Source organism: Balaenoptera borealis (assembly GCF_965194805.1).
Source record: "Balaenoptera borealis genome assembly, chromosome: 14".
Lineage (NCBI taxonomy): Eukaryota > Metazoa > Chordata > Mammalia > Artiodactyla > Balaenopteridae > Balaenoptera > Balaenoptera borealis.
The window spans coordinates 64,926,330-64,940,440 of record NC_138875.1 but is presented as its reverse complement, the minus strand read 5'-3'; the positions used below and the strand labels follow the sequence as shown (position 1 = coordinate 64,940,440).

The 14,111-nt window shown below is 48.0% G+C and overlaps 1 protein-coding gene across 3 annotated transcripts in view; it reads left to right on the top strand.

Moving 5' to 3' along the window:
- The first annotated feature begins 3,244 nt into the window (after positions 1-3,244).
- CRKL (CRK like proto-oncogene, adaptor protein) overlaps positions 3,245-14,111 on the top strand; it is a 31,232-nt gene continuing 20,365 nt past the window's right edge. For 2 of the 3 annotated variants that reach the window (XR_014234146.1, XM_082353921.1), the window contains exon 1: positions 3,260-4,013. Coding sequence is in view for 2 of the 3 variants with exons in the window: in XM_082353921.1 (XP_082210047.1) it covers positions 3,703-4,013 (311 nt within the window). In the remaining variant the exon portion in view is untranslated. Of the gene's footprint in view, positions 4,014-14,111 lie in introns of all 3 variants that reach the window. The other variant, XM_082353922.1, reaches the window with a different exon arrangement.

Genomic DNA, 14,111 nt, shown 5'->3' with positions numbered 1-14,111 from the left:
CAAGCTGAGGCAGAATCACAAATCTTTATGTTTTAGCCCTTTTTTTTAATGCTTCCTTGTTGCTTGTCCATTCATTTCCATTTTGTTATCTCTTAGCATCTAGAACGTTTTTTGGAAAAAAAAATTTTAAGCTTGTCTCAGGTGTGCTAAAGAAAAATACTTAATTTTTTTACTGTGAAAAATTCCAAACATATACGAAAGTAGAATAATATAATTAACACAAACCCTCCCCCCCCCACACAAGCACATCAGGTCTCCAACTTCAACAATTATCAACAAGGCCATTCTTGGGACTTCCCTGGTGGTCCAGGGGTTACGACTCCGCACTTCCATTGTGGGGGGCATGGGTTAGATCCCTGGTTGGGGAACTAAGATCCCACATGCCAGGGGGTGCAGCCAAAAAAAAAAAAAAAGCCATTCTTGTTTCACCTTTATCCAATCCACACCCTATTCCCCACTGGACTTCTTTTTTTTTTTTTTTTTTTGGCTGCATTGGGTCTTCGTTGCTGCACACAGGCTTTCTCTAGTTGTGGCGAGCAGGGGCTACAACTACAACATTGCGGTATGTGGTCTTCTCATTGCAGTGGCTTCTCTTGTAGAGCACAGCCTCTAGGCCCGCAGGCTTCAGTAGTTGTGGCCTGCGGGCTCTAGAGTGCAGGCTCAGTAGTTGTGGCGCATGGGCTTAGTTGCTCCGCAGCATGTGGGATCTTCCCAGACCAGGGCTTGAACCCATGTCCCCTGCACTGGCAGGTGGATTCTTTTTTTTTTTTTTTTTTAATAAATTTATGGCTGCATTGCGTCTTTGTTGCTGTGCGCGGGCTTTCTCTAGTTGCGGCGAGCAGGGCCTACTCTTCATTGTGGTGCGCGGGCTTCTCACTGTGGTGGCTTCTCTTGTTGTGGAGCAGGGGCTCTAGGCGTGCAGGCTTCAGTAGTTGTGGCATGCGGGCTCAGTAGTTGTGGCTCGCGGGCTCTAGAGCGCAGGCTCAGTAGTTGTGGCACACGGGTTTCATTGCTCCGCGGCATGTGGGATCTTCCCAGACCAGGGTTTGAACCAGTGTCCCCTGCATTGGTAGGCGGATTCTTTTTTTTTTTTTTTTTTATAAATTTATTTATTTACTTTTGGCTACTTTGGGTCTTTGTTGCTGTGCATGGGCTTTCTCTAGTTGCGGCGAGCGGTGTCTACTCTTTGTTGCGGTGTGCGGGCTTCTCATTGTGGTGGCTTCTCTTTGTTGCGGAACACAGGCTCTAGGCGCGTGGGCTTCAGTAGTTGTGGCATGCGGGCTCAGTATTTGTGGCTCACGGGCTCTAGAACGCAGGCTCAGTAGCTGTGGCACACGGGCTTAGTTGCTCTGCGGCATGTGGGATCTTCCCAGACCAGGGCTCGAACCCGTGTCCCCTGCATTGGCAGGCAGATTCTTAACCACTGCGCCACGAGGGAAGTCCCAGGAGGAATTTTTAAAGAGGGGAGCGTGGCACTCTGGCAGCAGAATGGTGGCGGTATCTGAAATCCAACCCCTCCACCCTACTCCAAGATTGACATTCCTATCTGGTGCTAGAATTTACTTTAGAGGGCCTCAGTTTCCCTATAAGCAAAACAAGGAAAATGGACTAAATTATAGGCAATAACTGTGTAACAGTGAAATGAGCCCTTGACTTTGAGTCAAAAGACCTGGCTTAAGAGTGCCAGCTGTGGGACTTCCCTGGTGGCACAGTGGTTAAGAATCTGCCTACCAATGCAGGGGACATGGGTTCGAGCCCTGGTCAGGGAAGATCCCACATGCTGCGGAGCAACTAAGCCCGTGCGCCACAACTACTGAGCCCGTGCTCTAGAGCCCGCGAGCCACAACTACTGAGCCCACGTGCCACAACTACTAAAGCCCGTACGCCTAGAGACCCTGCTCCACAACAAGAGAAGCCACCACAATGAGAAGCCCACACACCGCAACAAAGAGTAGCCCTGGCTCGCCGCAACTAGAGAAAGCCCGCGCACAGCAACAAAGACCCAACACAGCCAAAAATAAATAAATAAATAAAAATTTTAAAAAGTGCCAGCTGTGCCTCTTGCAAATTATGTAACTTACAATAACTTATGTAAGCAAGCCACTTAACCTCTCTGAGGTTTAATTTTGGATCTATGAGATGCTCACTAAATATTTTTTCTATTTCTTAATTTTGTATCTATATGTAAACTTGTTATAATTATTTTATAATGTACATAAATCAAATCATTATGCTGTACACCATAAACAGTGCTGTATGTCAATTATATCTCTATAAAACTGGAAGATAAATGAAATACATTAAAAAATGAAAAATATATATATAAGACATGGAACGATTCAGTCAGCTAGTCAGTTGAGCTAGGATTACAACCCAAGCCTTCACCTCCAAATTCTGAGCTATTCAAATTGTGCTCGGAACTAATACAACACGAAACTTTGGCGGGGAAGCTGAAAACCTGCTTTGCTGAGTCACAAAAGGCACTAGACCGTGACACTTCCCCCGGAGTTTACCCCGGAACAGACATCACCCATCACCCTACAACGCAGGACAGGCTAAACCCCGGGGTGCGAAGGGCCACAATGAGAGTCCGATGACCAGGGGTCTAAGAATGGGCTCGTGCTGCCAGCGTCTCCCTTTCCGGACACTGTTTCTCCTCTGTCCGGTTCCAGGCTGCAGGTTTACCTCAACAGTCATTCATTCCACCAAGATTTGAGCATCAGCTCAGGGTGGGACGGTGCGCCAGGCCCAGAGCTGAACGAGGCGAGGCAGACCAGACCCTGCTCCCTTAAACTGACTGTCCAGTGCGGGTAGGGGCGGCCGGGGGCCGGGGTCCCAGGGGAGCTACGCCCGACAGCGTTCGCACCTGCCCGGCACCACCTGAGCGCGAGCAACGGTCGGCTCCGCGACCCCTTAACTTGGCCGTCCCGCTGCGGTCACCCCGGCCCCGCGGGGCCAATCGCCCCCGTCAGCTCACCTATGGGCCGCGCCCCCGGGCGGACCCAGCCTGCACTTCCCGCTTTGTTCCCAGAGCGGGTTCTGGAAGCGCCGTGCGCACCCCGCCCGAGCCGCTTCCAGGCAGCGCCCCCAGCTGCCCGGGAGGGCGCGCGGGGGCGCGCACGAGCGGCGCACGCCCGTCCCGCATGCCCGCGCTCCCGATTGGCCGCGCCGCATGACGTCACCGGGAGGCCCCGGCGGCCGCTGGGAGCCGGCGCCCGCGCGTGCGCAGACGGAGGGCACTGAGCGGAGGGGGAGGTGGCTGGCCGCTTCTCCCGCGTCCGCCATTTTGTTGCTGTGGCTCTTGGGAGCGGGCTGGGCGAAGCGCACCCGGCGGCGCGGCGCTCCCGGGGGTCCGGTGCTTGGCTTGGCCGCGAGGCTCGGTGCGGAGCGGCGGGGGCGCGGGGCCGGCGCGCGCCTGGCCAGGAGTGACCGTAGGGTCCCGGGTGGCCTCTGCCGCTCTTGGCTTCGCCGCCGCGACCCGGCTGGGCCCGCACCCCCGAGCCGGCTCGGTCCGTGAGGCGGCCCCGGAGCAGGCGGGCGGTGCAGAGGATGCTGCGGGCCCGCGGCCGCGAGGAAAGTGCCGGCTCGGCCCAGTAGGCGCGCGGTGAGCCAGAGGCCCGGCCCGGCCCGCAGACAATTCGGGCGGAGCGTCCAGCGCAGGCAGAGCAGCCCCGGCCCGCCCGGCCCAGCGCCCGGCCCGCCATGTCCTCCGCCAGGTTCGACTCCTCGGACCGCTCGGCCTGGTACATGGGGCCCGTGTCTCGCCAGGAGGCGCAGACCCGGCTCCAGGGCCAGCGCCACGGCGTGTTCCTGGTCCGCGATTCGTCCACCTGCCCCGGGGACTACGTACTGTCCGTGTCTGAGAACTCGCGGGTGTCTCACTACATCATCAACTCGCTGCCCAACCGCCGCTTCAAGATCGGGGACCAGGAGTTCGACCACCTGCCGGCCCTGCTGGAGTTCTACAAGATCCACTACCTGGACACCACCACGCTCATCGAGCCGGCGCCCAGGTGCGCGGAGGGCGTGTGCGGGCGGGGGTCGGGGCTGGACCCGTGGCCCCCCTTTCGGAACCGGGTTACTTTTCGGAGGGCATTCCGAACCGAAGGCAGTGTCAGGATCTGGGTCATTGTGAATGAAGGGGTGCGTGCGTCTTAAACGTGTTGAGTTGCGGGTGCCTAGTTGAAAATGGACGCTTTTTGCCTTTCGTTACGTTCTCGGTTTAATTACCCTGCTAAAGCAACGTTTTGTTGTTGTTTTTGAAACCTTTTTTGGGCCATGGATTGGGACTCTGAAGCTAGCCTACCCTCCCCCCCGCCCCCTGCAAGCACACACGAGTTTGCACACCTTTCAAGGTTTTTGAACTCCAGGTTAAGACCTCCTGGACTGCAGCTTTTGGAACACTGGGCAGATGAAAATGCTTTAGCGTTTAGAAACAAATACCTTTAACTGTGAAATATCAGAACTATATGTTGATACCCTGGTGCCAAGTTTGAAATAATCTGGGCATCTATTTTATAATACATTAATTACAAAAATTGTAAAAGAAGGTGCATTGGCTTCAACGAAGACTTTTTTTTTTTTAACAGTTTCCCCCCAAGCTGGACCGTCCATAGACTGGAAATCCATTTGGTTAAATTCCAAGGAGGAATGAGGCTAGAATGTTACTAAGGGAATTTTTTGAATGACACTCATCTTAATTCTATCCTACTTGAATTTCAGATGTACTTTTTGTGTTAAGTTTAATGACTTAGTATCTATTTTAAAGTTAACCCAGAGTGACACCGATCATTAGGCATCCTGTTTTCATTTGATTATTTGCCTTAATCAATATTTTGCTAGAGGTTTCTTTTATTTAAATTACGCCAAATTTGAGTTGAAGAGATTGCCTAGAATTTTAAAAGTAAAAGGTATTTCACTGCCCAGTTGATTTCTTAAACATTTGTTTAAAAAGGACAGCTTTTTCAGGATGAGATGTTTCTGACTTTACAAATTCTTTGACAGGATGGTACTCTGAGCTCTAAACACTAAAAGCTATTATATTAATTAAGGAACACCCACTGGACGGCTCAGCGTTGCTTCTGTGGAATAGAGATAGAGAAGGAACAGCGTGACAGTGGAATGACTTTGAGGTTAACTGCAGAACTAAATGGACTTTAAAAACTGGTGAGAAAGTGATTGTAAATCAGAGAGTGTATAACAAAGACCTAGACACCAAAAAGAATCTGACTGGTGAAACCTCCAGGTCCCCGAAGATACTGATGACTGGAGTCAACTTTCAGCACATGTAATTCCAATATAAGGGGTTGGAGAGACTCTTAGAACCCACAGTAATGAGATATTAAATACGTTTAAGTAAATTACTTTCCTAGCTTGTGGAGGTGAATTATATCATTAATTTCAGGCATTTAGCATGGCATGCTGTGTGCCAGGTGTTGTGCTTACTTTGAGGTGACAGGTACTATAATGCAGCTGTGAGTGAATAACTAGATCCCCTTTTGGGTGGAGAAAAAGGATTGTGCCGCAGCGGCTTCCCGCAGAAACGACCCCAAACTTCCCCTTCAGGCGTCTTCCCAGGTGCCCTTGTAGCTTTGTGAGTGTGGTGCCTGCCCTCACCCCTCTCATCCTCCTTCCCGGGAGCCAGCCCTGCACACCCACGCACACCTGCGGGCCTTTGTTCGACTGCCAGCCCTCCGTGGAGCGCCTCCCTCCACCGGTTCCTCACCTGCGGAAATCCTCCCTGTGGTGCTGGGACCTTTACCTGACCCTCCCCCTCGAGTTCAGCCTTGATTGTTTCTCCTCTGTGCCCTCTGCCCCAGGCATTTTGCTGTAGTTTAGTTTTTCCTTTTCCCTGCTGTCTCCAAGGGCTGTCACAGTGCTGGTTGAATCAGATCCTGGCTGGAATTACTTTGTCACACTGAATCTGGATTGCCTCTCCTGAGGATTTGGTTGATGTGTTACCTACTGTAGGAGACTATGCCAGGCAAGCCTTGGCCAAATGCAGAAATCAGGGCGATGCATTTTCACACCCCAGACAGGATAAAGTGGTTTAGCTTTTTTAGGCCTCAGAACTGAGCTCCTGAAGCCAGAGTTTCATGCCCCTTGGCTAATAGTTCTTTTTGGGGGTCTGTTTTGCTTAGTGAAAGGTCACAACTGTATGACTTCCTCAGAATTTAAGGACTGGTGCTTGTTTTGTACTAGTCTGATCTTTTTTATTGGAATGTTCCTTAACTTTTAATTTTATATATTTATTCAAATATGAGAATTATGTTCAGGAGAATTATGTTTCAGTGATAGGTACTGGGAAAGAGGGGTGACAGACATGCTTTCTCTGTCATGGAACTTAGATTTTAGTGGAGGAGACAGACGGAAAAGTAGAAAAATAAAATACTACAAGATTTGTGAATGCTGTGAAGGAAATCAATCTAGGCTGAGAGGATCTAGTAGAAGGGTCTTACCTGAGGTGGGGAGGTCAGAGAAAGCGTGTGAAACTGCAGAAGGGAGGAGGAGCAAGGCTTGGGCGAGGAGGGGGAGAGCTTATGCAAAGTTCTGGGTTGGGAAAGACAGCAATGTGATGTGAGTGTGGCTCTGAGATGCACATCTAGAAGAGTTTGGACAGGTAATAGTCAAAGGCAGGAAATTGGGTGCCATGGAAGGGGTTTGAAGCCGGGAAGTGACCTGAGGCTGTTACTGCAATCCAGGTCAGAATGATGGTGCCTGATGAGTCGTCCATCCGTCCATCATAGAGACATTACGTAGACTGAGTGATGGCTGTGGTTTGAAAATAAGTTGCTGGTGGGAGGGGGGATGATGGGGAAGAGAAAGGAAGAGACAAAGATGACTTGGTATATTTGTAGTTGTCTGTTCTCTGGGTTATCTTATCGTCTTTTGAGTTTGTCTGTGGTATTCATTTCTGTCTTAGATTTTAAATTTAAACACGAAAGGTATGTCAGTGGCTTTTGATTTTTGAATGACCCTAAAGGATTCTTTTTCTGCAGATGGGTGTAACTTTTATCTTAAAAATCATTTGATAAACAGAAACCTTGTGGTTTTCATCTCCATTTTATTTGAGTATAAACACTTTTAAGGTTCTGTTTATTAGGTTATAGTTAGTATTCAGGTAGGCACTACTGGTTTTTTTGTTTCTGTTTTAATAGAGGCTATTTCCAGTTTAACAACAGAGTGTTTCAGGTTTCTGAGTGGATTTAGTTTAGCTATGAAATACATTTTCCTACGGTTTAGAAAATTGAAAGTGTGTTTTGCGTAGCTTGCTTTGCTTATAAAATTTTCCAATTCTAGCTTATGTAGCTATATGGTGGCTGGGAGAAAAATCATGAGAAGTAAAAGTTGAAAAACTGAGGCAAGTTGACCCATAGAGAAAACCCTGTTTTTTAGTCAGCACACATTGCTCATTGCATGTGCTGGTAATGTGGAACTAACGTTGACTTAGCAGTCCCTGTCATGCTCTTGAGGAGCTTCCTGGTTACTGAGACTTTATTTAAAAGGCCAAGTTCATGTCATCTGATACAGACAGTAGCTGTGGGAGGGCGGAGAAAGGATGCGCAGCCTAACCTGAGCATCCCGAGGGGACCCTCACACGTGTGCCACAGAGGCCACACCATGGGGGACTGGAGGGTACCCCAGGCAGCATGGCCATGCCTCCCCCCACGGCCCCTGTCTGAATATTTAAGGGAACTTTTGGACTTCCGTAATCAGGAGTAGGGGAGAAGGATTAACAGTGATTTTGATTAGCATAGAATTGGACACTGTGGATAAACCTTTGAGTTTCTTCTTACCAATAGTTTAAATCACCTAAGTTCAATTTAGATGGGATCCATAAACGTTATTATGCTGGGAATGAAGTCTCGCCCAGGTGAGAATTGTGTTCCCATGGCACGTAAAGTGCTGATAGCCATTTGCTTTGTGACCTTTCTCTTGTTTAAGACTCAAATTCAGAGAACTTTTTATCTAAGAATTCTGCTCTTGATCTGAACAGTTGGACTAGGTTCTAAGGTGCTAAGGTTCCTTCAGGCTAAAATATTTTAGTTCTTTCTGATAAGTGAAAGGGGGCAGTGGTGATTATCCTGGAGTCGGAGTTAAGATCACAAGGAGTAAGGTGGGACCACCAGGCATGTGCAGCTGGTCGGGAACGACAGCCAAGTGTGAGTTCTGCGGTGGTGAGGCGAAGAGGCTTGGACAGCAAACCAGGTGGCACACGGGATCTCCTTGTCTGTGGAACAGATTTAACCCAGGTTTAGGGGAAATGCTTCCCTGTGTCTTGGGCATTTTAATTTTAGCAGGAATTTCAATATATTGAGGCTTACTGTATCCCAAAGCCCAATGCTAGACTCAAGTCATATAATGGAAGTAAACCACGGCCCTAGCTTTTGAGAAGCTCAGTATACTGAACAAATGAAAATAGAATACCATGGGAGCTTAAAAGCAAGGATGGTCAACTAAAGGGTCAGGCAGGGCCTGAAAGGGAAGGTGCTCTATGAACTGGTTCTTTTTTTTTTTTTTTTTTTAAACATCTTTATTGAAGTATAATTGCTTTACAATGTTGTGTTAGTTTCTGCTATATAACAGAGTTAATCAGCTATATGTATACATATATCTCCATATCCCCTCCCTCTTGTGTCTCCCTCCTTCCCTCCCTATCCCACCACTCTAGGTGGTCACAAAGCACCAAGCTGATCTCCCTGTGCTATGTGGCTGCTTCCCACTAGCTATCTATTTTACATTTGGTAGTGTATATACGTCAACGCTACTCTCTCCCTTCGTCCCAGCTTACCCTTCACCCTCCCCATGTCCTCAAGTCCATTCTGTACATCTGCATCTTTATTGCTTTTCTGCCCCTAGGTTCATTAGAACCTTTTATTTTTTTTTTTTTTAGATTCCATATATATGTGTTAGCATACGGTATTTGTTTTTCTCTTTCTGACTTCACATGAACTGGTTCTTGAAGGATGAGAACAAGTGTATGAGGTAGAAGAGGTGCTGGGAGAGGCACAGGTGTGGTTCGCGTGAGTGAGGGGCCACGAGCCAAGAAGTTAAGAATGCTGAACTGTGAAGGGCCTCTGTGCTTTGTACATGAGTTTAGCAGTGGGAGCCTTCTAAAGTTTTTAAGAAGAGAACTGTCATGGTCAGTTTTATTTTTTAGAAACTGGTGTGGGCGGGGTGGTGAAAGTCTGGAGTGTGGGGTTAATTAAGGGCTGTTACAGGGGAAGGGATTGTGAGAAGCTGAACTGAGATCTCGTGTGTTGGGAATATAAGGTGGAAGCCGACGACAGCCGTCGCTGGGCAGTTGCCTGTAGGTGAGTGGAGAGCTGTGGCTTCAGGGATGATTGAATGGTGCCTCTGAGAGAATGGAGAGGAGGGATGGGGGAGGGGGTCGATGGTTTTCAACAGGGAAGCCAGGCGGGGTTCAGCAATCTGATGGGTTTGTTAACGAGAAGAGGGTTGGGGGCCAAATATACAGATTTGGGTCTAAGCTTTGGTGGAATCCGCAGAATGAGCAGAGGCAGAGAAGCTGTGGATGGAGGTGCAGAGGCAGGCGCCGCCGATGGAGAGCCAGCCATTGGTGAAGGTGCTGCGAAGCCAAGGATGGAGGGAGAGTCCTCCGTGCTCAGGGCCACCTAGGGGTAAGAAGCGCCGGAAGCACTTTGAGCAGACGGGTACTTAGCCAGTCTTCTTGGAATTGATTCTTTTACCATCTGTTTTGTTTTCCAACTTTTTATTGTGAAATCTTTCATACATACACAAGAGTATGTGTATACATGTATATAATAAGGAAAATCTTCCATATCCATGTTACCCCCTTTAAAAACTAGAACAGGACCTTTGAAACTCTCTCCTGCCAGAAGTTGATTGTATTGCTTCCTTAACAGGAATAAGGTAATTGTAAGCATAGAAGGCATTAAAGCTGAAGTTTAAAGAAAATGTTTTATCTGTGCTTTATAGACGCAGCTGAGAATGCTTTTAACCAAAGTAGGAGGGAGATTCATTGTCATTCGATGAGGAGTGTCTTCTCTTCCAGAGCTGGCGAGAGAGGGAGAGGGAGAAGAAGAAGCATGGGTCTGGTGTGCTTGATGGGCTTGGGAAACTGTGTGTGTGCTGGATGCTATTTACAGTCCTGATGAAGGAACAAATTGCGAAACAATTGAGAAACAATGAGTTGTTCCAGTTTTATGTTTCCTATTTCTTTGGGCAGTGGGGTCTAATATGTTAAGTATTTCTGACCTGGCATCATCATGCTTTCATCTCCGCAGTGGGACTAATGTGTAATTTGCAGGGGATTTTGATGAATACACGAGTTTGAGAAAATGGGGAGTGGAGGGCTTTGAATTTGTCAGGGGTGTGGCTGGGAGGTTGATTTCCTGTCATATTTAGGGATGTCTGTGTGTGTGCCGAATCAGGAAAGGAGCCCCAGGTCACTGTAGCAGTGAAGTGGTGGAGAAAGTGTAAGCTGTCCTCCCTCTTGTCAGGTCTGCACGAGCACCCTCCCCAGCTCCGCCTCGGCTGTCTAGACCAGGCCTCAGTGAGCTCACGGTGAAGGGCTAGCTGGTCAGCACTTTAAGCTTTGTGGGCCCTGTTGTCCCCTTCGCAGCCACTCAGCTCCGCCCTCGTACTGTGGAAGCAGCCACAGACAGCCCGTGAGCGCACGGGCCTGGCTGGGTTCTATTCAGACCTTATTTGTAAAACCAGCTGGTGGGCCGGTGGCCTGCAGGCCATAGTTTGTGGACCCCTTGGCCAGACTTACAGATAGTTTTTGTATAGTGTACTGGAGCTGAGAACGGTCATTACTTTTTTAAGAGTTATATGAAAAGAAGACTATCTGACAAAGGCCATATGTAGCCAGCAAGCCTCAAATGTGTGCTGGCCAGCCCGCTCCTGGCCTTGCTTGTGGGAACCAGCCAGCCCCGCGAGCTGTGGGGAAGCTGGGAAGGGAGCGTTTGAACCCTTGGGCCTCTAAGTCTTCTGATGTAGAATCAGAATGTGTAAGCCTGTCTAACGCGAAATCTTTCAGCTTTAAAGGGGGCTAGTCTTAGGCTTTTTCTGCACCCTCCCCTTGCCTGTTCTGACCCTTAGCAGAACTTGACCCCGTCAGCTTCTGTGGGACACATGAATGACACTTGGTGCTCTCATTTGCCTTCCAGTCTCTGTCACTACTAAGTTTGCAGTCTTTTGAGAGCAGAAACTTGGTTTTAATTCATTGTTTGTCCCCCAAGTTCTTAGCACATAATAAGGCCAGTGGGTACCTGGGTAAATGGATGTCATTAGTGTTAATCCCTACTGAAGCTGTACTAGTGTTCTTACGGTCTGTGGAACTGCTTTTAACTTTTAACTGTATAAACAGTAAAATAACCCTTGGAGGAGTCTGCAGTGGAACCAAGTGTGCTCTTGGTGAAGTATCTGAGATTTGTATAGTGTGACCCAAACTCTCACAGAATCTCCGTGGCCCTTGAGTTAGGATCAGGTGTGTACTTTCAGGGATAGGGGGTGAGGAGCTGATGGGGTGCTTAGTGCCGGTCAGGAACTGTTGTGGGTGTTTCACACACAGCGTTAATTCTCAGACACCTGAGAGACCCACGGGTTGTCCCTGCGGCTGACGAGCTGAGAGAGGCTGTGAGTGAGGACACTGCCTTGTGCAAATCCAAGTGGAAAGCATTGTACCTCCCAGGATTGCTGTGTCAGATTTACTGTCTGCCAAGACTGCAGGTAGTCCCCGATGGAGGTATAAGTGTCAGCCTTTTCTTTGTTTTGCTGTTCCTGCTCACTCTTTTTTAGATATATGGATAGTAAGCAGTTTGCCCCTTTGTTGTCGGGTTGTTAATAAGTAACAAGGCCTTTGAGGTTTTAAGTCACTCTTCTAACCACCAAGGTATCCTGACTACTGTGAAGCTAGTCATTTACATTAAAAAGATGTAAGTTTTGACAAATTACAAAGACTTTTGGAGAGTAGTGTGGCAAAATGTACCGAGGGCCGTGAAAACATTCCTATTCTTTAATCCAGGAATCTAGGCTTTACAAGAAATACAGTGCAGGGAAATTAAATTCAAAAGAGTGTGTGAAGATGGTAATAGAGAGAAAGAAGAACCATTCAGAAACACAGGGATGCTTGTTTGCAGCAGGCTCACAGAATGAAGCAAGAGCAGTATAGTGGGGAAACGCAGAAAAACTGCCCCTGGCATGTGTACATGGGACTCTTTTTTTTTTTTTTTTAAATAAATAAATTTATTTATTTTTGGCTGCGTTGGGTCTTCGTTGCTGCGCGCAGACTTTCTCTAGTTGCGGCAAGCGAGATTCTCATTGCGGTGGCTTCTCTTGTTGCGGAGCACAGGCTCTAGGCGCAGACTTCAGTAGTTGTGGCACACGGGCTCAGTAGTTGTGGCTCACGGGCTCAGTAGTTGTGGCTCATGGGCTTAGTTGCTTCGTGACATGTGGGATCTTCCTGGACCAGGGCTCGAACTCTTTTCCCCTGCATTGGCAGGCAGATTCTTAACCACTGCGCCACCAGGGAAGTCCTGTATGTGGGACTCTTAAGAAAGAAAGCCATAAAGTGGGCAGGCAGATGGGAGGGAGGGAGGAGGGAAGGAGAACTGTAGCTACCTTGGGGCAGGAACTGTGGGATTTTTTTCTCTTTTGTTTTCCTTTTTTTTTGCTGAATGTTGTAACATGGTAACACTTTTTTAAAAAGAAACTTTTTTTTTTAATTAAAGTGCTTCAACTTAGGAGATCATGTTGTTATGTGAAACAACTTTTTAGGTCATTAATTGGGGGAAAAAGAGGGAATGGCCATGATCTACTGGAAGATAAAACAATTGTAGTCCGCGGTTAGGCAGGTATAGGCCCTACCCCAGCGTTCTCCCTCGGGGTGCTCCAGAACCAGCCTTGGTGATGACTCTGCAGGCGTCACCCTCTAAAGAGGTGGAGACTCTGGGTGAAGTTACTCTGGTGTAGATTCTGTGCTTCAAAAAAGTTAAGGGGAGGAAATGCTAACAGCAAAATAGGTTTTCCCAAAACTTCATGTATTCCCAACTTTCCAGAACACTTCTTAGGTGAAGAGAGACCTCTATACTTCTCTTGCAGAAGGGGCATTCCAGGTGGGGTGTTGCTGAAGAGAAGGGACAGTGCTTTTCTTTTTCCTTCTTTTTTTTTTTTAATTAATTAATTTATTTATTTATTTTTGGCTGTGTTGGGTCTTTGTTGCTGTGCACATGGGCTTTCCCTAGTTGCAGCGAGCGGGGGCTACTCTTCGTTGCGGTGCACAGGCTTCTCATTGCGGTGGCTTCGCGGAGCACGGGCTCTAGGCGCGCAGGCTCAGTAGTTGTGGCGCATGGACTTAGTTGCTCCACAGCACGTGGGATCTTCCTGGACCAGGGCTCGAACCTGTGTCTCCTGCATTGGCAGGCGGATTCTTAACCACTGTGCCACCAGGGAAGCCCGGGACAGTGCTTTTCTAACCGACTCTAGGTGGTTCCGGGTGTGCGAGCCAGACTCACAGGGGAGCTCCAAGAGCGGGTGGCCGGGGGTGTGATGCTTAGGTGAGAGCTCTTGCGTCTGAGCTTTTCCGTGAAAATTTTCACGTTTTCATTTTGAGGCTCAGATGATGATTCCTGTACAAGATGCAGTATGGGTTGTTTTTTTAAAAAATTGTAATGCAAGTATATACTCCCTTTCCTGGTTTTTATATTTTGAGGGGCACAGAGGCCTTTGTCATCTCTCTGGGTGCCCGGGGAAGTGTGCAGGGTGCACGCCCTAGATTAGGACCAGAAGGAAGAGTGTGTGGTGGTTGTGATGGGCCTAAGGAAGGAAGCAGCTGAACTCACAGGGGATTTAAAAATAATTTAAAAAATTCAGACCAGGTATCTGTATGTGTAAACAAAAGCTTTCTGTGAAACAGAGATATGTGGGAGGGGTGCTGTGCACCTAACGTTAATATTCAGGATATTAACTTCGATTGCATTACAAACTACAGAGGATAAAACAGTGTGACAGGACGTTCTTAATGTCTGAGAATATGGAGAGGGAAATAATTTGTTATAGAGTTAATTGGTTTATTTTAAAAGTTTGACAAACACTGGTATAGAGTAAGATTTTTCTCATAATTT